Here is a 25,389-nt window from a genome sequence, read left to right as displayed (position 1 = left end):
ATAGGACAGTGTTCCAGAGATGGAAGCTTCTAATGCCCCAGCAGCCACACAGTGTGTATCAATGCCTGACCTCCCAGCATCCTAGCACCATTGAACTCCTAACAGGTCATTACCACTGTTTTTTGCCTGTTTCCAACAGCCCAGCTCTTTGCATACTCAGATCACTAGCTGCTGAGCCTTGTAGGGGAATTAGGGCAGAGTTGATTTCACAGATGAGAAGATACAGTGTCAATAGTCCACCGTAAGACTAGGACCTAAATCCTGCTGCCACTTTTTTTGTATGTCAGTACTTTTACTTTTTAACCTGAGACAGGGTCTCAGTCTGCCACCCAGGCTAGAGTACAGTGATGCAATCACAGCTCACTGGACCTCCCAAGCTTAGGTGATCTCCCACCTCAACCTTCTGAGTAGCTGGACTAGAAGGGTGCACCACCATGCCCCGCTAATTTTTTTTGGATTTTTTTGTAGAGACAGAGTTTTGCCATGTTGCCCAGGCTGGTTTCGAACTCCTGAGCTCAAGCAATTCACCTGCCTTGGCCTCCCAAAGTGCTGGGATTACAGGCGTGAGCCACCACGCCTGGCCTGTGTGCCAACACCTTTCTTGCCTCCCTCTACCTCGTTCTTTCTTCACTCTTCCTCCTCTGATTAAATAAGGCAAATGGTGATAAATGACAGTTAGGGCTGGAAATATATACGGTGGCTACAAAAGGTAAAGAATCACTTTTTGCAGGCATCTCCGTTTTCCCCTCCTTTCCTCCCTTCAGGCAGGAGTTGTGTGGCCTGCACGATGGCCTGGTTGCTGAAAGGTGACTTAGCCAATAATGCAGTTCATTGGCTGGGTCCCCAGGTGCACTCAGCAGGTGGTGCTTTCAAAGATTAGCTATAGGCCAATGTGCTGAGAATGAGAATCAGGATAATAATGCAGCTCTTGTGCAGTCATCACAGCTTTAGATACATTCAGGAAAAAAGCCAGTGGGAATGGAAGCAAGGCAGAGACTGTCACAACCACCTGGGCACATCTTGCATTTCTTCATTTGTCCTTACAGGGGCTCTGTTTGCATCATTAACACGAATAATTCTTTCTTCCTTTTCATTATGTGTTCTTTCATTTGGTGTATCCTATGGAAATATTGGGGGTAGTTATTGATTAGCACTATATTTTGCCTTGGAAGAACTTAGAGAAAATTATTGATCCAATTTTACCCAATTGTTAGGTCATCTTTCTATATACTAGATTACCTATCTTTCATCCAATTTAGTAAGTGCTCATTTTCATTGAAATGCCATAAAATGAATTGTAACCTAGAGTCTGGGCAGATTTCAGAGATATTATGGTTCTAGGACCTACTCAAAGTTTGAAATAATATGAAAGATTGCAATGTGCTTACTAAGCAGCCATGAAGGGCTGTGAATTCTGCATATTTTCTGTAATTCTTACTACAACACTGTAAGGTGGATATTATCTTCATTTTACAGTTGAGGAAGCAGAGGTTAAGTCACTCAACAAGGATGACAGAAGGGAGCAGGGTCGAGGTTTGAGCCCAGGGCTGTCGGTCTTGTCGCATACCTTAGGAGACCCACACGATGTGCCCATGCAGGGGGTGGGGCACAGATCAGCTGCGGTGATTTCCTGAGAGAAGCGGTGATACCATTTTTAGGAGAGTAAAGAAATAAAGAACATTGATATGTCTGTCTCTTTAGTGGGGAAAAAAGCTCCATTGTGTTTTTTTGCTTTGAAATATCCATAAAAATTCAATCTCAAAGACAATTGCAATCATCCTATTAGCAGCCTTCTAGGCAACAGACAAGCAGTAGTTTCACTAGGGGCATATTATGGCTATTAAGTTGTAGAGATAGTAAATGCCTGCAATGTGTGATGTTTGAGAAAAATTCTGACTTCAGAGAAACAAGAATAGTGAAACTTGTTAATTTTAGAAAGTGAAAACATGCTCCATAAGGAAATGGTTTATAATACTTAGTGACCCCTGCTGCTGTACTCAAAATAGGAGAGGCAGAAATATTTAACAGTTAAGTATTGTTTGGAGAATGTTAATTTTCTACTTGGAAAACTGTTTAGCCAACAATGCCACCTGCCTTTCTTCTGCATCTCCCCTCCTACTGGAGGCTGCATGCTCTTGCTGAAGAGAACAGTTCTAATACAAATCCTCATTACTTTCCCTTTCACACCTTTCCCCCACTAGACTTTAAAAGTGATAATTGCTTGAAATACTGGGAGAAAGTAATTTGTATTGGTAAAGCTCCCGTGAACTTCAAACGAGTTTGTGTTCTCTAATGGCGACTTCTTTTTAATTATGGGGCCAGGCAGGTGTGTATTTTGTGGACCTGCTGCGCCTGCCCCCTTCCCCAAGAGCCTCCCATCTCAGCCTGGGACACTTGATGATGGAAAATAACTTCTCTGGATTTTAAAAAAAAAACCTCTATGTATACAGTAAGACGCCGTAGTTTAGAACCTGAGGGAATGTCTTATTCAGGACCCTGAATGTTTTGCCTTCTGTTTTCTAGATTAAAACTTACATTAGACAGGAGTGGTAATATCTAGTGCCTATTGGTCACCATTCTAAGCACTTCACATGTTTTCTTTTAACACTTGCTATGTGCCAGTGTTAGTACTTGCTATGTGCCAGACGCTGTTCTAAGTGGTTTGCAAATATTAATGCATGTCCTGCTCATACAGTCCTTCAAGGGTCACTCTGTTCTTAATACCATTTTACAAATGAGGAAACTAGGCACATGGAGATGGAGAGACTTACCAAAGATCACCCAGTTGGTAAGTGACAGAAGTGATATTCAAACCCAGGCAGCCTGTCTCTGGAGTTCATGCTTAGTCACTTTCCATACTGGAAAACAACTTGTCCCTTTTTCATTTTTAGAGGCCTTTCTAGATTATTACAGCCTCCAGCAAGTCAACAGCGTTTAGCTTCCGTCTGTTAATAATTGAAACAAATTGAGCACCGAGGAAGTGCTCAGGCTAACACACTGAGACGTAATAGTTGATGGCCTTACAAGGAGTGGATTTCTCCTCTTTCCTCCAATTTAATTAGTTCTGCACAGGGGCTAACTGAAATATGCCTAAAGATTGCATGCCCACAGCAGATAAGTAGCTTCTAGCAGATTTAACAAATTACCCTTTGTCTGCCAAGCTCCTTTGTTATCAAAACTACATCCCTAGGTAGAAATGTTAAGTTTCTACACATCAAAGTTTGCATGCTAAGCTGGGGACAGTGGAGAGACCTATTGAATTTGATACTTGATCTGGATCCAATCCTGTATTCCTGGTTGCAGATACAAAATGAAATACACACATAAGTCAACTCTAATTATTTGTACGATCTTCACTCCAGATCTTTTTAATGTAATTAAGAGGGTAAGAGTATGAAGGAGGAGAGAGAAACTTGCAGCTTAACAGGAAGAGCTCGTTTGCTTGTTTTCTGTTTATTTTTTAACCTAATATTTAACTGCTAATCCTAACTCAGTGCATGTGTATCTTATAAATAAAGAAACTGAGAAGTTAGTGATTTGTATTGGTTTCTTGAGTGATCCTGTTTACCACACGGAAAAGTCTGGTAAGATGAACAAGTGGGACTGCAGCACTTGAGTGTTTCTCCTGACAGTGTGGCTGCTCTTATTTTGATGGAAGTATCCCCAGTTCCAAGGCCACTGGACATCTCCCACATTTTAATATAATTTATTTTATACATACAGAAGGAGAACAGCATCTTTATCCATGTCATGCTTTAGGTCGGATAGGAAAAATCAAGTCCAGAAAAATATTATTAGCGCTGCACCTCTTAACCAGGTCAGGTTGCAAGGAGAAAGGGTATACTATGAGTGAGTCAAATCTAGAAGAAGCTGAAAGTAAGAAAGAGGCGCTATGACAAACTGATTGCAGATAAGATGATGATAATCTAAGACCTTTTTTTATTACCAGCACAATGTTAGGGCTTGTTACAAAACAGTCATCTCTTGCAAAGCACCTGAAGGTTCATGTGGAAAATCTGAGCAACTGGAAAGGAAACCTCAAAGTCGAAGCACAATATTAAAAGCTGTGTATCAAGGTTGAGGTCCTTTGTAACTATACACTTTCCAGAGTGATTGAATGGATGGTTGGGTCTCATAGAAATTTGCATCTCTCTCTTGAATTAAAGTGAAGACCAGCCTCACTTTGTAGCTTGCTTTGCTTTTCCCTGTCCCTGCCCAGGACACCTGTCCTTTTCTAGCCCGCTTTAGCGCTGTGGATATCTGACTCTGAATTGAATTGTGAGAGCTGTCATTTCTGGGGATCTCCTAGCTGTAAGCATCTAGAAGATCAGTATAAGCATCTTCATGTGGTAATTGTCCTTTTGAGTTATGTGCCTGTAGTAGGTTTTCTGTCTGTTGTTCTTTCTCTTATCAGTAACAGGGAAAATGGCAGTGAGAAGCAGCATGTTGGGGGGCGGGGGTGAAGAGTGAAATTGGACTGTTAGACTCCATGATAGTCAAAGGACATAACATCCTATTTTACTGTCCTTCAGAAGAGCTAAAATGTTCTCAGAGAGTGACAAAAAGATGATAGCTACTTCCTTGACAGCAACATAGGGAGAAACTTTATGAAAAGCCAAAAAATTTATATGCGTCTGACTTTAGTGACTATCCAAAATAAATTTCAAAGTATACAACTTTTTTTTTACAAGACAGCTCAAGTAGCACTACCATTTCCCTTTTTTTAAAAAAAAATAAAATGAGCCTTTTCCCTGATTGTGAGGATTATGCACAATATTCTAGACAAAAATTTTGGAAAGCATAAGAGACGAAAATTACCTATAGTCTCACAAGTTAATATTGTGGTTTACATTTCAGTGCATATACTTCTGGTCTTTTTTTCTCTTTGTAGACTTTCTACGAAATTTCATATTTTTCCCAGAAGTCAGGCTGCTAGATCTGTGTGATCTTTATCAAAAAAAGAAAAAAAACAAACACCTTTTTCTCTCTCTGCTTATAAATTCTATCAAGTTTGTCTGCAAAGGTCTTTGACCTCAGCTCTTCTTCTGAGGCATGAGTCCGTACATTCGTGCAGAATAAAACCAATAAAAGTCATAATGAGGGGCAGAGACAGTGGATTGTTTAAAGACTCAGTCCTTTCGAGCAAGATCAATGAGTCTTTTTATCTTAAGAGGCATGTGAGGTGTGGGGTTTTTTTTGTATTTTCCAGTCATGCACAAGTGACCAGCCAGCTGTTGGACTCTGGGTGACAATGCTTGTGTCTGACCTGCTGTCTGATTTCTTCTCATTCTTCTGTCACTACCCATTTTTCAACCTGTGTCTGCCTCCATGCAGATGGGTTTCCTCTCTATGCACTCACAGAAGTAGAAAAGGAATGTAAATATGTGTAAACTCCCCTTCATTGGTGAGTGTTTTTGGATGACCATGTAATGTCAGTTTTTCTTGCATATTTTTGACCAACTTGACTGGGTTTTGGAAAAATAATTTGTATTTCCCCCACTGATCTTTGCAACTCATCCACGATAGGTAGTCTTCTGGAGCTATGGGATGGCTCGGAACCAGAAGTTGAGCCTTAGAGTCTAGTGCTGGCTCTACTACTTTGCAGCCCGATGACCTCATACAAGTCACTTTGTAACTTGTGTTGCATGAAACGACAACAAAAGTACCCTAATGTGTACATCAGTGTACCATATTGTCGCTGACTTGCTTCCACTGGACACTGAAAATGAAGCCCATCATCTTTCCTCATCCTGCCTGCCTGCCTGCCCCATCCTAGTCCGTAAAGGCAGCCTCAATCTTGAAAACCTGGAAGCCTCTTTCTCTTGGCCTTTCCCCTTCACCCGGCACACCCAGGCTGTCACTGTCTTCTTCCCTTCCTTATTACCTCCTGCCTGGAGTTTCATCTCCTAATGGCTGGTTTTGTTCTTAACATTCCGCATTATAGGTGTTTGCATATATGTCTTACCTCCTTGAGTAGATACTAAGTTTCTTGGGAATAGTGATGAGATTTTACTCATCTTTGTCTGCTTGTCATGCTTCCTTGGGATAGCACCTTAACATGGTAGGCATTTACTTAAGTACTTTTTGAGTTGGATAGATGAAATTAACTGATGGGACCGTTGATCTCCCTGAGCCATATCTGGGCTCACCTCTGAGCATTTGTGACTGGGTCTGGTAGTAGCTTTGTATCCCAGATGGGGCACTGGATTCGGAGTGGCAACATTTGGAGCCCAACTGCAGACCCAGCTGCCTGACTTCTCTGAATATCACTTTCGTCATTGACTGACTGAGGGTGGTTAGAATTTATTGAACCCTCAGGCTCCTTCAGCTCTGGAATTCTACATTAATAAACTGCTTTGCACTTGATTACTTTGAAGTGGAAGTTTCCCCCCTTTCTTTATAAGGTAAATGAATATTTCATCTCAAGCCCATGAGTCACTTTGCACATATCCTGTGATGGGAGGCTAATGAAGGCTTTGATAGAGACCTTAAATTGGGAGAGATGGGATCATATCCATTGCTCTATCATAAGAATTTCACCAGATCTATAGAGAAATGAGATAGAAGACTTAAAATTTTCATTCATAGCTGTACAAATCATGATTTGAAACATTATTGAAATTAATTTTGAAAACACTTGGGAAAATGGAGATGTTTGAGGTAAAAACAATTTTTGACATTCTAAGAGCGACTTTTAACCTTTTCATTAGAACCCTAGTAGTCTTCTTAAGGAGTGGATATTAAAAGTGGATTCAGGCTGGGCACGGAGGCTCACACCTGTAATCCCATCACTTTGAGAGGCTGAGGTGGGCAGATCACCTGCTGTCAGGAGTTCGAGACCAGCCTGGCCAACATAGTGAAACCCCGTCTCTACTAAAAATACAAAAATTAGCCGGGTGTGGTGGCACACGCCTGTAGTCCCAGCTACTCAGGAGGCTGAGGCAGGAGAATTGCTTGAACCCGGGAGGCAGAGGTTGCGGTGAGCCAATATTGTGCCACTGCACTCCAGCCTGGGCAACAGAGCAAGACTCCATCTCAAAAAAAAAAAGGGGGGGATTCTTCATGCAATTCTAAGTTTAAAAAAACAGTGTTTTTAAATGTAGGAAAAACGTAAACCCATAGTATTAAGCTCTGAGGGTTAAATATGTATAGCTTCCAGGTTATTGATGAAGACTAACTGGGCCTGATGACAGAGACGTTTGCTTATGCCTGTGATTTTAGAGTCTGCACGTTCTCTTCAGCTCCCGTGTCACACGCCTATCTCTCACCTGGCAGCTGAGAACAAGCCTAGAAGACAGTGCGGACTCCCAGGAGGCTTGCACATTCCCTAATTGTCCTCTGGCAGTTTGGAGGATACCTGAAAAGGCACACCTCCAACTCCTAGCTGTCAGTTCACCGGCATGCCAACAGAGAGTCAGATTGATGCCATTTATGGAATTCCAGAGAGAGCCCTGGAAGGGGAGGGGCAAGGAAGACTAATAACAGCCCTTTTGCCATCATGGGGAGATAGGCCCAGGAATTGGGGGCTGGGAGTGGGAAGGAGCATTTCTAGGTATGTCCTTCATACGATAGTTTGGGTGTCACCTGTCTGCTTAAACATACCCAATATGTCGTACTTTGCTGTGGGTTGGACGCTGGTTATATAGCATCCCAATTTTAGCTTCCTGGGATTCCCCTGTCATCACTACATGTGAAATTACAGTGTTCAGAGATATAATATATATACACGGTAAAATTTCACTTGGATGTGCCTTCTGTATAAAGTAAAATTAGCCTCCAATCAGTGGTTTTTGGTATATTCACTATGTTGTACAACTGTCACCACTGTCTAATTCCATCACTCCAAACAGAAACCCGGTATCTGTTAGCAGTCATTCTCAATTACTCCCTCCACTTAGCCCCTGGCAACCCCTCATCTACTTTGTTACTATAGCTTTGCCTGGTCCGGACATTTCATATACATATACATATCATATAATATGTGGCCTTTCTGTTTATGGTTTATTCACTTAACAGAATGTTTTCAGAGTTCATCCATTGAATGACAGTACTTTGTTCTTTTTCATAGATGAATAATATTCCATTGCATTATATATACCACAGTTTGTTTATCCATTCATCAGTTGATGGACATTTTGAATTATTTTCAGTTTTTAACATTGTTAAGAACATTTGTATATGTGTATTTGTGTGAATATATGATTTCAATTCTCTCAGAAGGAGTGGAATCACTGGATCGTATGGTAGTTCTGTGTTTACCTTTTTGAGGAACTGCAAAACTGTTTTCTATTTCTTTTGAATATCTTTAAACCTCAAAACATCAACTACTTAGAATTTTTTAAGAGGGAGAGGGAGTTAACACATTTTGTTAGAGAAAACAACTGAATTAGTAGTAAGAGGAGAAGGAAAAATTCAGGTTATGTTAAGCAAAAGAAAACATTATTTACATTGACTTACAGTATCTCCACATTTACACACTGAAATGATTAAATAGGGTGGGGGGAGAAAATGAATTCCCACAGATCTTTTAATAGATATATCCAAATTCTGGTGAAATCAGTTGTAATTATTGTCAAGAATTAGATGTAACAAGGTAGAGAAGATATCTTGAGCATTTCTAGTTAGCTGGAAGAATTGAGAGCGTGAAGAAATTTGTAGTGTTAACTGGAAAATTAAGGGGAAGCTGAAAAACATAGGCACATAAATTCATTCCTTAAAATGGATGTTTCTTTGTTCTATGGATGGGATTTTTCTGAATATGCAAGAATAGCTTACATTCTTTCTTGACATCCCATTTATCAGCTTGTCCTGGGAATCACAAGGCTTGTGAATAATATACTGATTGATTGTACTGTTCATTAGCACATTCACATGATATTACATAAACATTTCTAAAACATAAACACAGATGATGACAGCATTTTAGGAGGAAGGCGAAGGTTCCATAGTGATTCTTTGTTGTTTGGCTGCGTCTTTGCAGCTTGACAATTCTCACTCTTGCCTCTCAGGCCTAGTGGCCCACTCTAGGTCAACTTTTGAGACCCACGTAGTGACAGGAGCTGCATGCTCTTAGAGAACCAGAAAATGGGCTGCATCATGGTTTGGTGAAAGAAAACAGGATTGAGTTCTACTGCTTTTGGACTTTGCTGAGCTTTCTTGTCCTTTGAAACATGGGATATTTATTAATACCTTTCTTGCAGGGCGATAGTGAGATCCAAATGAGATAAGGGTCATGGAAGCCCCTTGTAAACTAATGTAAATGTGATGGTTTTCATTATTGTTTAATTCTAGCTTTCTCCCTCAAGACATCACCCTTTTGTTGGAGGAGCTCATTCATAGCTATACCACACTGCCAAAGATGTGTCCTCTTTGAAATAAAGTACTTACTGGAGACTTAGAATCCAGACCACTGGAATAAGACAGGACTCTTATTCCATATTTGCTGTATGTAAGACCCTAGCTCTGTAATCATACAAGGCATAGAACTTAGAACCACTGAACATCATGTTCCTGTATCAGCTGGAGTCTTTGCACTGACTTTAGGTGCCTCCTATCTCCTTCCCTTCTTCTGAGACTGAGGAATGCCACTTTCCTCATCACAGACTTGTCCAACTGAGTTTTTCTGTGAAGATTAATTTAGTGGTAGAGATTCGAGGCAGGTCAAAGGCACAGGAGTACAGAGTGGTGCCTTTGCTGAGGAGAAAGGGCATAGCCCTTTGTGGAATTTTGGCAGGATGACCACATCTCATCTGTAGGTTGTAATGATTAGCACAACCTTACAGGTCCCTATGCTGGAAGAAATCAGGTTAGTAATAATTTTAATGAGAATTGAAGTAATGTAATGACAGAATGCTCCTGTTCTGTGTCTTAAATCTGTTCTCTAAGCTTTATTGATGTTCTTCAAATTACCATTTATGTTCTTTCAGATTCCCAGTGCACGTTGCCATTAAACCAGTGCCTACCATCAGCAATGTGGCATTGATCCATTTTAAAACTGATTCTTAAAATGTTCAGTAAATAAGTCCGTCCTTTCTTTTCTTTTTTTTTTTTTTTTTTTTTTTTTTTTTTTTTTTTGAGACAGGGTTTCACTCTTGTTGCCCTGGCTGGAGTGCAGTGGTGTGCTATCTTGGCTCACTTGCAACCTCTGCCTTGCGGGTTCAAGTGATTCTCCTGCCTCAGCCTTCCAAGTAGCTGAGACTACAGGCGCATGCCACCACGCCTGGCTACTTTTGTCTTTTTAGCAGAGATGGGGTTTCTCCATGTTGGTCAGGCTGGTCTCAAACTCCTGACCTCAGGTGATCCACCCACCTCGGCTTCCATATGCAGTTCTTTCTTTTGCTTTCCTGACTTTTTTCCATAGCTGCTTTTAGCCATAGTGTCAGAACTACAAAATATTAGAGTGTTGAAATTCAAAGCTTTAGAACCCATGGGATCATGGGGTCACTGGAGCTGGAAAGGGCATTGGAGATAATCATTCCCATACTTTATCATTTGTTAATAGCAGGAATCCAGTGCTCACACTTTATCATTTCTTGATAGCAGGAATCCAATACTCATGGGTCACAAACTCCAAGTTGTTGTACACAGGAACTTGCCTACCCACTCCTCTCACTTCTGTTTACCATTCTTGCTACATGCAAGAGTAGACTGTCTTGAGAACATTCTTCAATAAGCCCTTAAATTATTTTTACTTCTTTACCCCTCTTCCCGAGATTCACAATGGTTTTCAGAAATCCCTAAGCTGATTTTCATATTCTCTAGAAAGAATTTTCTTGAGTGAACCTGCTGCAAAGACAAAAGTGTCTCATCTTTCTCTATTTTAATACTGTATTTAGCCCAGTGTCAGCTTCTGTGCATTTGGCCTGGACAACTGCTCTCTGGTACACTGCCTCATGTTGAAAGCTGCATTAATTATTCTTTAATGCACTTGTGAAATAGTCTCAATTATTTCCTTTTTTTGTGTAAAATTTGTGTCTTATGGATAACTTTCTAAAATAATCACATCAAACGTTTTACATTATGCCTTACATTAACAATTTCCTTGAGAAGTAAAAGGAAGAAAATACCTGTGAATCTTCTACAAATCTCTTCTCATTGCTGTGCAGTGAAGTTCCTCCTTGTATCCAGTGACTCAAACCCAATGCTGTCTAGACCCAAGGCAAGGAACCAGACAGAGTAATTAGGGACAAATGCATGCACATCCCTCCAGTGTTAGCAGGAAGTGGGTCAGGAAGCAGGTCACCCCAGACCATGTTAAATGATAATCTTTGAAATTTTTCATCTGAAATAGTTTCAGACAAAGATCAAGATTATGATCCTCTTGTCAAAGAGAAATAAATAAGAGTTTTCACCTAGTAATTTAGGAAGGGATTCAGTGTTTGCCAGTGGGGTGCTGTTATATGTGAAACAATTAGCTCAAGGGAGAGGGGACTTTTCACATGTGCCGATTTCCATGGTATAAATAATCCTACCATGACCAGTTTCAGGCTGCCAACATGATGACAGGCTCTCAAAATTCCTGAAAATTTAGCCATCAGCTCTCTGAGCTAGAGCAAGCCGGCTCCTGGACACTACTGTAAATTCAGGGTAATGTAGATTGCTCTCGGGAAAGTTATATAGATTAGGCATTCAGTATCTGTCTTCAATTCTTCAGCACGTTCCCCTAAAAGAGACGGAAATGAAAATAAACTTCAGGAGGAAAATTCTCTATTTTTAATACATGGAACAAAATGGAGTTTATCTTTGATTTTATATTCACAGAAGTGCCCTTTTTTACTAGCAGAAAATAGCTGTTGTCTTTGCTACTACAGTTTTCCATGGGTTATAGAATATTTCCTTTTTATAATTTATTAATGGAATTGAAAGTCTTTTAAAAGGTCTTTAAATTTTGCTTCCTCTTTTTTGAAATAAATGTTTTCAGGGAAAATGTTCTCTTCTGGCTTGACTTATTTGAGAGCTTTAAGATGAAGCAAAGTTACATAGAACCCAGTTTACATAATCTGCTTTCTTTCTCATGTAAGTTTTCAGACTCAATTCCAACTCATTTCAGGTTTTGTTTTTAAGTCTATAACAAAAGGTTATTTTTTTCTTGACTCATATAAATATATCCTGTGAATAGTGTTGTCTGCAGCATCATTTTTCACTCAAGATAAGCTCTGCTTTTTCTTCCTAGATAATGTGCTATGATGTGAAATGGAAAAGATGGTTACCTGTCAAGGAATGAGTTCATCAGTAACTTGTAATGAATCTGAAAATGTGTATTAGGTATTTGTAAAAGTTATCTCAGTTGACTGGCAAGTTGAAGAAGTTACATATAACTGCTTCAAGACACACCATTTAATCATAAGGATCATTCTACCCTGCTTTTAGTAATTTTTTTTACACCATAAAATGAAAGGTTATAGTTCCATACTAGTTGTCATATAAATATTTGGTTTTAAATATATTGACTTTAGCATTAGGAGAAATACCTAATGTAGATGATATGGGTTGATGGGTGCAGCAGACCACCATGGCACATGTATACCTATGTAACAAACCTGCATGTTCTGCACATGTACCCCAGAATTTAAAGTATTTTTTATATATACACACACACACACACACATATATACACATATATACACACATATATATATATACATACATGTGTATAGACTTGACTCTCAGTATGGGATATTGAAATGCAATGTTAAATTACCAGCTCTGCCACTTACCTTCTCTGATTTTCAGTTTTTTTACCCATAAGAGTTCTTTTCCATACAAGGAACCTTTGTTTTAAAAACGCCAATTTTTTTGTTTAAGTCAAATCGGAGTACAAGACGGAAAGGGGGCAGTCCCACCTACAAATTTTTAAACTGTAAGCAGAACTGCCTGATAGAAATGTAGTGCAGATCACAAATGCAAGTCATATATGTAATTTTATGTTTTCTTAAGCTACATCAAAAGGTAAAGACAGGTAAAATTAATTTTAGTAATTTATTGAACATAATATGTCAAAAATGTTATTTGAGCATGTAATCAATATAAACATACTGAGATCATTTACATTATTTTCACACAAAGTATTTGAGTTCTAGTATGTATTTTACACTTATGGCATGTCTCAACTTGGACTAGCCACCTTTCAAGGGCTCGACCTAATGCCTAATGGCTACCATATTGGACAGCTCAACTCTACAACACTATAGAATAGCTTTAATGCTGATCTTACAGAGTAAATATCAAATTTACATGTTCATAGAAAATGATTTGAGTTTTCCAATAACTTTACCTCTCAATTATTCATACTTTTAGTCCCAATCTTACTGATAGTAGCTGAACCCAAGTAACTTGTTGTATTTTCCCCATTTGATTTCTGAAAGGCTCTTCAGAAGTTCTGTAGAAAAATGAGGACCCCTGTAGACATAAATGTTATCTTTTCACTTATTAAAACACCCAATTTTAAGCAGAGAATACTGTATACATATGGCACTTATTAAAATCAGAGACGGCTCGGTGGGATAAAATTGTACACATAAGCATTTCTGTTACTGTTCTGTAAATCCTTCACACCTGATCTTAAAGAATCAGTTTTACTTCAACTAAAATAAGGCAAATGCTTTTCATAAAAACTTAAGTGTGAAAGCTCCCCCTTTGAATATGAAATAATTAGATTTAAGTCTGTTGGCTTCACCTATGGAATTTTGCAACCTCCATTTGCAGTCTGAACATATAAACAGATCATCTGCACTTCGTATCTGGGTAGCTGTGGGACTTCTCTGACCTTTTCCTTGGGCAGACTGTAGCTTGCCGACCCCCCGCCAACCCCACCACAGGAGATCTAGAGTCCATTTCTCAGGCCCAACCATTCATTGTTTCCTGCTGGACATTCTGAGTGCCAAGGAGAGCTCTTCCACCCTCTAAACTGGGTAATAGAGAGGTGTGGCTGTGGTGGCAGTAGGAAGTCCCTCCCTCTGAATATGCCATCCCTGGGCAGTGGAGGAGAGAGCCTTTTCAACCAACATGTCCCCAGACCAGCACCAGAAAACCTTGTTGAGTCTATTCAGGACTGATGACTGATGAGGTTCTGAGGAAATCTTTCTGGAATTTGTCCCCCCTGAACCAACCCGCCCCAAACAGTGCCCTCCCTCTCTGGTTCTGGAGTCCTGGGGTTGCCTCATGTTGCCTCCAGTCTGAGCTCTCTGGACGGTAGACAGAGAAAGCTTTTGCTCCTGACTTCTCACTCACTTTAATTGATTTGTTTACCTTCCATTATTTTCCACTGACCTGCGCAAATACTACTTTCATCAAGCTGACTACACTTCAGCTTATTAATCATAATAAGTTATTATGCAGTGATTGGATTGGTAAAATACTTCTCTCAGAATAAGGCAGCAGATATTTAAAAATTTCTAGGTTTTAATCATTATGGGTACATAATAGGTATGTATATTTATGGGATACATGTGATGTTTTGATATAGGCATACAAGGTGTAGTAATCATGTCCGGGTAATTGGGGTATCCATCTCCTCAAGCATCTATCATTTCATTGTGTTAGGAACATTCCAATTCCACTATTGTAGTTATTTTAAAACTTACGATAAATTATTGTTGACTGTAGTCACCCTGTTGTGCTAGCTATCAAAACTAGATCTTATCCTAACTATATTTTTGTGCTCATTAACCATCCCCACTCCCCCAACCCCCATTTCAAGCTGCTGGTAACCATCATTCTACTCTGTATCTCCGTGAGTTCAATTGTTTTAATTTTTAGCTCTCACAAATGAGTGAGAATGTGGTTATTTGTTTTTCTGTGCCTGGCTTATTTCACATAACATAATGTCATCCAGTTCCATCCATGTTGTTGCAAATGCAAAGATATCACTCTGTTTTGTGGCTGAATAATATTTCATTGGGTATATACCACATTTTCTCTATCCATTCATCCATTAATGGACACTAAGGTTGATTCCAAATCTTAGCTATTGTGAATAGTGCTTCAGTAAATATGGGAATGCAGATAGCTCTTTAATATACTGATTTCCTTTCTTTTGAGTATACCGAGCAGTGGGATTGCTAGATAATAAGGTGATACTATTTTTAGTTTTTCGAGGCAACTCTACACTGTTCTCCATAGTAGTCATATTAATTTACATTTCCACCAGCAGTGTACAAAGGTTCCCTTTTCTTTATACCCACGCCACCATTCGTTATTACCTGTCCTTTGGATAAAAACCATTTTAACTGGGGTGAGATGATGTCACATGGTAGTTTTGATTTGCATTTCTCTGATGATTAATGATGTTGAGCACCTTTTCATATGCCTGTTTGCCATTTGTGTGTCTTCTTTTGAGAAATGTCTATTCAGACCATTTGCCCATTTTACAAAGGGATTATTTCACTTTTTCCTGTTGAGTTGTTTGAGCTCCTTATATATTCTAGTTATTAATCCCTTGTCAGATGGGTAGTTTGCAAATATTTTTCCCCATGCTGTGGGTTGTCTCTTCACATCGTTGACTATTTCCTTTGCTCTCCAGAAGCTTTTTAACTTAATGTGATCCCATTTGTCCATTTGCTTTGGTAAGGCAGCAGCTTTAAATCTAGGGATCATGGGTCACTTCTTTCCCTGTCCTCCCCTGTGCATACTGCAACTCCTCTGCCCCAACCCACTGATGTGTGATTGTATTTGTGTGTAAAAACATTTAAACACAGCTTTCATCCTATTTTTAATGTCTGTGATCCAGAAAAGATGAACCATTGGATTCTCGCTCTGCCCCATGTCCTTCCACTGCAAAGTTTTCCAAACCGCATAGAATCCCTGCACCACTACAGCTAGTGGTCCAGGCTGGCAGCTGCTGCTGCTGCTGCTCCTCCTCCTCCTGCTCCTGTTTCTCCTTCTCCTCCTCTTCCTCTTGCCTCCTTAGAATCTGGTGAGAATCTGGTGGTCCTTTCTTTTACTTATGCCCCATCCCTCTATTTGACCTCTGAATTAGCCACTGTAATGCCTTACTTGTATTATTTTACCACTAAATAGTACAAGTAAGTAAGTTGCAAATGTTTTAGTTTGTTTTCTTGGCTCATTTATCTTGAATGACTCCAGTTCCTTCTCTTAATTTTCAAAGTATTTTCTCCAACATGAAAAATTAATGGAGTACTTAGATGATTAGGGGTATGGTGAGGGTGTTGTGAAATCAATCAAATAATAGGATGTTGCAACTTTACATAATTAGATGTCATTTTTCCTTTACCGTGATCTTTCCTCAGCCTCTAACCTTAACCCCAGTCCCTCTATTTACAGGCTCCAGTTACTGAAAACAATGGGTCTCCTTTTGGCTCCCAGAATGAATTATTCCCAGAGCCTTGTTTCCTTCTCGATAAAACAGAAATCTTAACAACTAACTTAGGTGTGGCTTTAGGATTAAATGACGTAATGTTTGGAATTCATCACCTTACAGAGAACTTGGAGAATAGTGGGTTTTCCATGCTTTTTAAAAGGGAGCCCTTCCAGCATTCTGTTGTAGTCTGATTGCCTCTGGTGATATCAGTTTTCTCCAAGTGGTCCACTGTTCCTGTCTAGATGCTTCATTACGGTTGAGCCCACAGCAGGCCACATTCACTTGGTTGGGGGGTAGTTTGGAACAGAGATGGAGAGAGGAGCTGAGCACCAAACAGTGTGGGGCAGGAAGAGCAGGGACTTTGGTATCAAACAAATGCCGGCACAGATCCTCTCTCCACTAATTATTACTTAGCTCTGTGTTCAAAAAGACTCAGCCCTCTCATCTATAAATATGGGGGTAATAATACCCACTTACATGGATGAGTGTCAGAGTATATAAAAGCACTACTGTAATGACTGGTACTTACTAACTGTGCAACCCATGTTAATTCCTTTCCCTGTGATATGTTCCTTCCCCTCTTAAGAAAACATTTCCGTTGTCTGATGATGGTGCAGGTCTCTAGACCATCCCTTTCCCTCCAGAGTTGGGCTCATGGACTGTTTGAATCTTAAGATCCTGGGGCCTCATTCTCATCTGAAAAATGCAGCTGCATCACCACCAGTAAGGGGTCTTGGATTTGAAAGCCACATCAGACCTGAAGCAGGTGTTTGGCTTTGGTGGATCTTAGGAAATATTTCCAGTACCTTATTTCTGAGGTCTAGATGCAAGAATCAATGTATCCTTTTGGAGTAAACCTGCCTCTCTTTCTGGGAAGGCTTGAGAAGCTCAGATTCTCAGAGAAGGAGGGAAAGGCGCAACATGAAGTTACATGGCTTTATGTCACGAGTACCAGACTTCTGAAGTGTTTAATGAAAAGCAAAAATGCCACCATAACAATCAAGGCCCGATGAAATTCCTCATCTCAATAGGTTGATGAAGTGTTAAAATTCCCCTGGATTCAGTTATTACCAGAAGATTATTGATTAAATGCACAGCCAGTTGAAACTCGAGACCTTTATGCACAGCCAGATCCCGCACTTTGGGTTTAGTTTAGTTAGAACCTGGAGATGTGGAAAATGAGGACTAGCTACCAGGCCAGCAGGTTTCTCCCCCAGTTACTCCTCTATCCAGGAGGCCCCAGGCCTTAGCCAGTAGGGAGTTGAACCACCTTTTTAGTTCTTCCCAGAACCACATCCTCTGAGGCTAACAGCTTTCATGACACCTTCAATTCCTGCCAGCGGTAAGTGGGTCATTTCTGGGAATGCTGCTTTTGGGGTGGCTCTCAGGATCCCTAAGTGGCACCCACTTCGTGTCCACGGGAGGTATGGGTTTTATTGGCTGTGATGCCAAAGAGGTCCTTACCTGCAGGGACCAGCCTGGGTGGCAGCCAACCAAGCTTCCTTGGCATGTTTTCCAGTCCTGGGGAGAAAGGCTGCAGTTGAGTCTCCGTAGCTTTACCCACTTCTGCTGAGGTGCTTCTTTGTCTCAAGTGATTCCTGTGCCTGGGACAGAGACCACACAGCCATTTCATAGATGTCACATGCTGTCAGGTGTGGCCCAAATGGTCACCTCAGTGTCCAAGATTTTAGGAACTTGGCTTTCAGGAAGGCCACATGATGTATGGGTAATGAGCTTGGCCTCTAGAGCCAGACTTCTGCATTTGAATCCTGGCTTGGCTGCTTGCTAGAGCACATACCCTTCAAGAATATTTTCTTTTCCATGCCTGTTTCCTCATCTGTAAAAGGGGGATAATAATAGTACCTGCCTCAAAGCTGTTGTGAGGATAAAGTGCTTAGCACACAGTAAGCAGTTGGTAAGTGTTAATTGCTGTAATTACTATGTTTTATGTGGGTAGGTTGGCCTGATGGTGATTTGCAAATTTAAGAAAGGGTTTCAAGCTTCTCCCTAAACAGCCATCCTTGATATTTTCTCCTTTTTCTTTCTTTCTTTTTTTTTTTTTAAGTATCTACTCTTTTTATCTTTTCTTTTGCTCACCCACCAATCACCTGTCTGAGATTAAAGAATGTGCAGTTGGAATCAGAAACCAAGGGTTTTAGCCTAACTCTTACTGCCTTGTGAGCTTAAACAAGTCACTGAACCTCTGACCAGAAGTGGAGAATTTGGGGTGACTTAGGGCTGCCAGGTATCTCGTAAAGCTGGGATAACTGTGCATCCTGTGACCCTGGGATAATGAAACAGAGCACATATTGGGACTACCTGGTGATTCTCAACTGGAAGCTAAGACTTACCTGATTGTATCTGTGAATCAAAAAGCAGGTGATTTTTACCCTTTCTCCCTCCTTCCCTCCCTTATAGTGAGATGTGTAGTAGGAAAAGCACCCGAGTAGGAATCAGGAGACTTGGGTTCTATTAAGTGAGGTACTTACTATGTGTACAGTAGCCAGCACAGTAAGAGCCAAAAGGATCGAATTTCTCTACTGCTTGATTCCACTGTATTGGGCAGCCCAGGGGGTTCATTCCCATTGTACTCAAAGTGTCCCTGTGTTACTGGAGTTGTGTAGTGAGCAGGACTGTACTATTTTATACAGTAGTCCTGGCTTGACCCACCCATTCCCTGGTGACCTCTGTTTCTCAGCTTCCAGTCTGTAAAATTAAAATAAGGAGCTAAAATAAGCTACTAAATATACTTTAGGTTTCTTAGAGCTTAAACATAATAAAAAGGCATATATTTAGATACACGCTTTCTCCTATCACCAGGTTCATTTTCTTCATAGTACTTGATGCTGCCTTTTCAGATTTTGCTTGTCTTTTTGTTTTGTTTTGTTTTGTTTTTTACATATTCGTTGTTTCCAATACCCACCCCTTGCTGCTTGACCCCACTTCCAGAGCCCCAGAAAGTAAGCTGCGTGAATTAGAGACCTTATCTATGTGTTGGTCATTGGTGCTAGAATAGTGCTTGGAACATTTTAGGTGCTTAATAAATACACACATATGCACACGGGCATGTATAACTCTGCATGTAATGTAGCCACTTAATTTGTCTACAAACACTTAGATAGTTGGTTGATTATTCTTCCCCTTACCTACTCCCCACAAGAAAACATATACCACATTTTATTAGGAGATTAAATGAATGGAATTAAGAATGGTTTTACTGGCTGTCTTGAAACTTAACCAAAGTAGCAGTGCCAGGGTTCTCACTTTGTGCGTGCACGTAGTGTCAAGGGGCAGTAACTCGTGAAATCAGAGGAAGCCTGCAGATTTTTGGGCTGAGGACTCTTGACCGTGATGACAATGTGCCACATATCTGCAGTGTAAGTTGGAATCCACTTTGTTCTGTTTATATACGTAGTGGAGATGGTTGGCAGGAAGCAAACCATAACCCTTGGAATTCTGCTCACACATGCTATTGAAATTTCATATTACTTTTATTATTTGGCCACAAAAATGGACATAATCCTTGTTGGCTTTAACACACCTACTAGTACTGCTTTCGCTATCCATCTTGCAAAATATAAGACAAGGCCAGGCTTAAATTAAAATCCTCGGCTTCTTATCTCTTTCCCACAGGAAAGCAAATCTGTGTTGAAAACCGTAAAATTAAGAGGAGAGCAAGGATAGCATAATTTAGCAAAAATTCATGGCACCAGATTCTGAGCTATATGACTGGAGGGATAGGTCAGACATTAAGAAGATGCTGCCTGCTAATGCAAGTTCCTTAAGGTGGTGCTCTGGAAAAAAAGAATATATCCAGAAGATTTCCACAGTGTTTACTCTTTATAAGTACCCTAAGAAAATATCTTTGTAGATTGTTTGGCAATTATGCTTATTTATGAGACTTTTAAAATGAAACTGAAAGCCATTATTCTAAAGTATATTTGAAATCTATTCATTTTAACATTTGGGTGTTGAGATTTGTTTCCATTTTCAAAAGAGTTTATAATAACCTCCTCCTATCCTCACATCTACCCACCCCCACTTCTGGCATTCTAAATTCCATGTATTTAAGAAGCTTATTCTGTTATTTGGAAAACTGCGTCATTAACACTTGAAAAGCATTAGAAGATTTGTTTAACCTTTTACACATTTATATTCATAGATGTTTGTGCTGAGGTGTGTAGAGAAAAATTGTGTGGCTATGATAATGGCGCTCTATTTAATATACGCCAAAAGCTATATGAGCTATGCAAGTTTTGCCATTAAAGAAGAGCTGATAATTATAAAATAGGGGAAATCTAGTATGGAAATTATATCATTTTCCAAAAAAAGTGTGATTTTTTTTCCTTTGTTTTTTTTTCCCCCGTAAGTTTCTTTTGGATGGAGGTTGTAATGATAGGGTATAAGAAGAATTAATAATTTTTCTTATAAGATAGGGTATAAGAATTCTAATTTTTCTAAGGGGAGCCCTTCTCATTGGAGCCACATATTTTTTATGCCTAATTTGTAAAAAAAAATATTAAGTTCAAAATTAGTGTATGTTGTAGGTACAGCCACCATACACACACAAGTGTGTTTTGGGGGCCCTCTTAACCATTCAGATATGGACTTACATTTTAAGCAGTTCACATTGTGCAGTTTTAGGCACTTCCTCAAATTTTTAAAAAATATGAATATTTGCTTCAGGAGAAAACTGATTTCACATGCATTTTAGTCAATAATATAGTAAGATTTTACTAATTCAAACTAATTATGATGAAGACATGTCTGAACTAGTGAATTGAGCATAATGATATGCTCAATTTCTCTTAAATTCATGTTACCCATTACTATAGTGTTTTTAAGGAGAGATTTTCCTGCAACTGCTTTAATTATTAGATTAGTTTAAAATCAGAAACAAACACCTTTAACAGGTATATAATTGTGTTGAGTCCCTTTTTCTTTGGTGAAGGGGTTATTGAGTCTCTTTAAAATGATTCCCCTAGAGAAGTTGTTAATGGGGATAAAAATACAGTTAGATAGAAGGAATAAGTTGTAGTATGTACAGTAGAGAAATTGTAGCTAACGATAGATTATTGAATAGCTAGAAGGGAAGAATTCTAACGTTCACAACAGAAAGGAAAGATAATGTTTGAGGTGATGGATATCCCAGTTATCCTAATTTGATCATTCTACCTTTTATACAGGTATCAGAATATCACATATACCACAAAATTTCTACAGCTATGCCATATCAATAAAAAATAAATAATAAATAAATAAGTTATTTTACTAATTAGGTTAAACCTACTTAAGTCTTCTTTACATTTTTTAATTACTTAGTAAGCACTTTTGGGCTAGGGGGGAACAACCTTAACTTTGTAACCAAAGTAATCACAGACTTCAAATTGATGAAGTCCAATTAGATAACTTGAATTAAAAAGTGTGACTGTTGAATTCCAAATTAAATAATAAAATGTTTGTAAACAAGTATAAGACATATGAAGTGTGTTAAAATATACAATTTTAACAATTAAAAATATTATTAAAGCAGTATTTCAGCTAGACACGGTGGCTCATGCCTGTAATCCCAGCACTTTGGGAGGCCAGAGTGGGCAGATCACAAAGTCAGGAGTTCAAAACCAGCCTGGCCAACATTAGTTAAACCCTGTCTTTACTAAAAATACAAAAAAAATTAGCTGAGTGTGGTGGCGGGTGCCTGTAGTCCCAGCTACTTGGGAGGCTGAGGCAGGAGAATCACTTGAACCTGGAAGGTGGAGGTTGCAGTGAGCCAAGATCACACCACTGCACTCCAGCCTGGGCGACACAGTGAAACTCCATCTCAAAAAAAAAAAAAAAAAAGGCAGTATTTCATATTATGCAGTTCAACTCAAGATTGGAAATTCCTTTTTATAAATTAATTTTTATGGAAACTAGAGAAGCAGAAGATGAACTGAGGAGGGCCAAAGCATAATGGCTAGTCGTGTTTGATTGACAAAGCTATAAAACTTGAAAGAATGATGTAACATGGTTCTTAAAGATGTACAACCATAGAATTACAAATACTATAAGCTGAGGGGATATCAGTATAGGAAATTTGTATTTATTGGGCTTAAAAATTTATCCTTCGAATTGGCAATATTTATTCATTTATTTGCTTATTGGACAGTTTTTTACTTTTTCTGCCAGACATATGTAATGAATACAAATGTTGTAAAACATTCGTAAATTTTGCTCTAATTCGCTCTTTATTGACTTAACCTGAGGAAATAATCGAAAAGAGAGTGTAAATATATGTGTACAGAAATTCATGCCATCTGGAAGAGTAGTGATCAACCTAAATCTCTGAAGAGGCACTGGTGAAATAACTGATAACTCATGAATATCAGTGACATATTCATATATTTGAGAAGTATTTACCATGGAAAAATTCAGAAAAATTCTAAAAGAGACATTTCCACTTGTCCAGGTCTGAAGGTGATTCTTGGGTTATGTCGATGACTGGTTATTGCTGCTGTGTGATTTTTTTTCTTTGGGAGAAAAGACTGGAGCTGGGCATCCATATTAACTATTGACCTTGTGGTTACTTTGCAGTCAAATAAAGTGCCCGTGGTGCAGCCATCCCATGCGGTCCATCCTCTCACCCCCCTCATCACTTACAGTGACGAGCACTTTTCTCCAGGATCACACCCGTCACACATCCCATCAGATGTCAACTCCAAACAAGGTGAGAGTCCCTGTCTTTCCAGGCCTTCTTTTTTGCCAAATGAAGAGCCAAGTCTCATCAGCCTGAGTGACCCTCCAGATGCCGGTGCTCCATGTCACTGGGTGGATCAGAATATGTTTTTACAAGACAGGAGTAATTCATTTGATAGCAATTCTTTGGAAACACACAAGAATCTGTTACATTTATTATGCATTATTAAAAAGCAGAAGAAAAGCGTAGCAGGGCCACAAGTGACAGCTCTGAAAATCTTTCATTCACAATGTAAACCAATAGATTGTGCAAATATACTAAAAATTCAGTACTCTACAATATTCATTTATCTCAGCATGTACAAGATGTTGATGCTGGTAATTTTAAAATAGGAATGGGGAAAGTAGGAGATTTTTACTTCAGATGTTATTCTTTTGAATCTCTTTTGGTTATTCCATTGTATCCCTATGGTGTTTCATCTTTTATTATTTACCAGCACTAGGTTACATATTCTAAATAATCATTGATGTATAAAACCTCTATTTAAAGTCCAAGAATCATGAATCTTATTTTACGCCTCTGCATTAATATATGCTTCTACTTTGTTTATAGAAAAAATACATAATACAAGAGGTCTGAAAAATTAAAACATCCTGTTTCTGTCTGACGTATACGGGTACGAGTTGGGAGTAGGACAGAGAGAGCTCTGGTGCACCAAGCCTTCTGGTCCCATCACTCAGGGCAAACCTCAAGGGTGGATTTGCTCTCAGGGTGGCTCGTTCCTCTTTGCATGCGCATGCACACTTGGACTTCAACAGGGTCTTTGAAAGGTCAAAATAAAAGATTTAAAACAATGTGAAGGCAGAGGACGTAAAGGGGTAAAATTTGCCACTGCGTAGATTTTACCCTTTTGTCCATCCCTTTCTGGGGCTTACAATGGACAACAAAATTTAATGACTGTGTGAAAAAGAGTGGCATAGAGGCTGGGTGTACTTTCCACTACTGGTGAACACTTCTAGATTAAATACTTAACGCTTTCATTTCCCTTCCTTGTTAAAATGCTTATTTGAAGACTGAGTTAGTAGTGCAACAGACTTGAGTAGAGTTTGACTACTTTGAAAAAGGTGAGAATCACTTATGCAGACATTTCCAGGTTTGCCTCCGTTTTATTTTTTATCCTCAGTCCTTCCTTCACCCTGCTTCCTTTAATCAAGAGCCTCCAACAAATTAGGAATGTCCAAGAGTCAGGTCTATGGCTGTATAGTGAGAAAGGGAATTAAGATAGGGGTCTCAGGAAGCAGGCTGAGTTTGAGAGGGAGGACCAGTCTTGCTCATGGTGAATTTGAAGTGTCTGTGAGATACCCAAGGGGAGATAGGAGTTAGGCCACTAAAACATGTGGGTCACAGTCTCAGACCAGCATCTGAGCAGGGGGTGCACATCTGGGAACCTATTTAGTTGTTAATTATTTCTTTATTTAACAATTAAATAGTGCTTACCCTGTCCTAGGTCCTGTTTGAAACTCTTCGAAACATTAACTTTTTAAAAAGAATAAGAAATCAATCATAGTTCAGTAGTTTTTCTCTCAAGAATAATAGGACAGTTCAATTTTTTAAGAGTTAAGTTTATAACTGGCTTTCAATTATGTTTATATATAGTTTCTCGTTTCCATCTCTTACTGCCACTCTACCTTGTTTTGCATCATTGTTAAGTTATATCATTGCTTCTCAAACTTTAAAAAAAAAAAAACTCTCCAAAACTACAGAGAAGGGACTAATGGTCATCACCAGAAGTTGTCTGCTTGCAGTTTCCTCGGTCTTTATTTTGTTCTAAAGATTGGTGTGATTTTTGTATTTTGGTCCACACACTATTTGTGCTTGTTTTAAAAAAAGATCATGTTTTATCCCAGGCCTTGTGTTCCTTACCATCATGTACTTCTGGAGATATATAAACTCCAATTTGAAAAAAGCACTCACTTGCATGATACTGAGTTTGTATCATTCCAGTTGGGCACTTTTGTTGCAAAGAAAATAAGCTTACTAGATCTCTTGCTTTTAATTCTTTTTCTCTCCTGCCTTAGCGCATGATGGTACTGAGGCCAGAGCTGCTAGTTTCAAAGATCCTAATAGACTAGTTAGCTGTATCTTCCCCCAACCCCTCCGCCTCAGCCAGAAAAAAAGCAACCGAAGAGTATCATATTCACACTTTAACCCTAGATAGAACTATTCCATAAATATAAAATGTTTGCCAGCAGAGCTCATTCTCATTTGTGGAAAAACAGCTCCAGGTTAATTTCCTATTAGGGAGCACATTAGTTTTCACGTGTGTGTGTGTGTGTGTGTGTGTGTGTAAGGGAAAGTACGTTAATGACAATTTTCTCATTATGTGTCTGGTAAA

General features: G+C 39.2%; 1 protein-coding gene across 4 annotated transcripts in view; it reads left to right on the top strand.

Annotated features, from left to right (window-relative positions):
* The window catches only part of LEF1 (lymphoid enhancer binding factor 1), a 119,547-nt gene that overhangs the window by 55,270 nt on the left and 38,888 nt on the right, over positions 1-25,389 (top strand). For all 4 annotated transcript variants that reach the window (XM_054485384.2, XM_054485382.2, XM_054485385.2 and 1 more), the window contains exon 4: positions 22,892-23,024. In XM_054485384.2, coding sequence (XP_054341359.1) covers positions 22,892-23,024 — 133 coding nt within the window. The remainder of the gene's footprint in view (positions 1-22,891; positions 23,025-25,389) is intronic.

Source organism: Pongo pygmaeus, chromosome 3, assembly GCF_028885625.2.
Source record: "Pongo pygmaeus isolate AG05252 chromosome 3, NHGRI_mPonPyg2-v2.0_pri, whole genome shotgun sequence".
Classification (NCBI taxonomy): Eukaryota; Metazoa; Chordata; class Mammalia; order Primates; family Hominidae; genus Pongo; species Pongo pygmaeus.
This window is presented reverse-complemented; position numbering and strand designations above follow the sequence as displayed.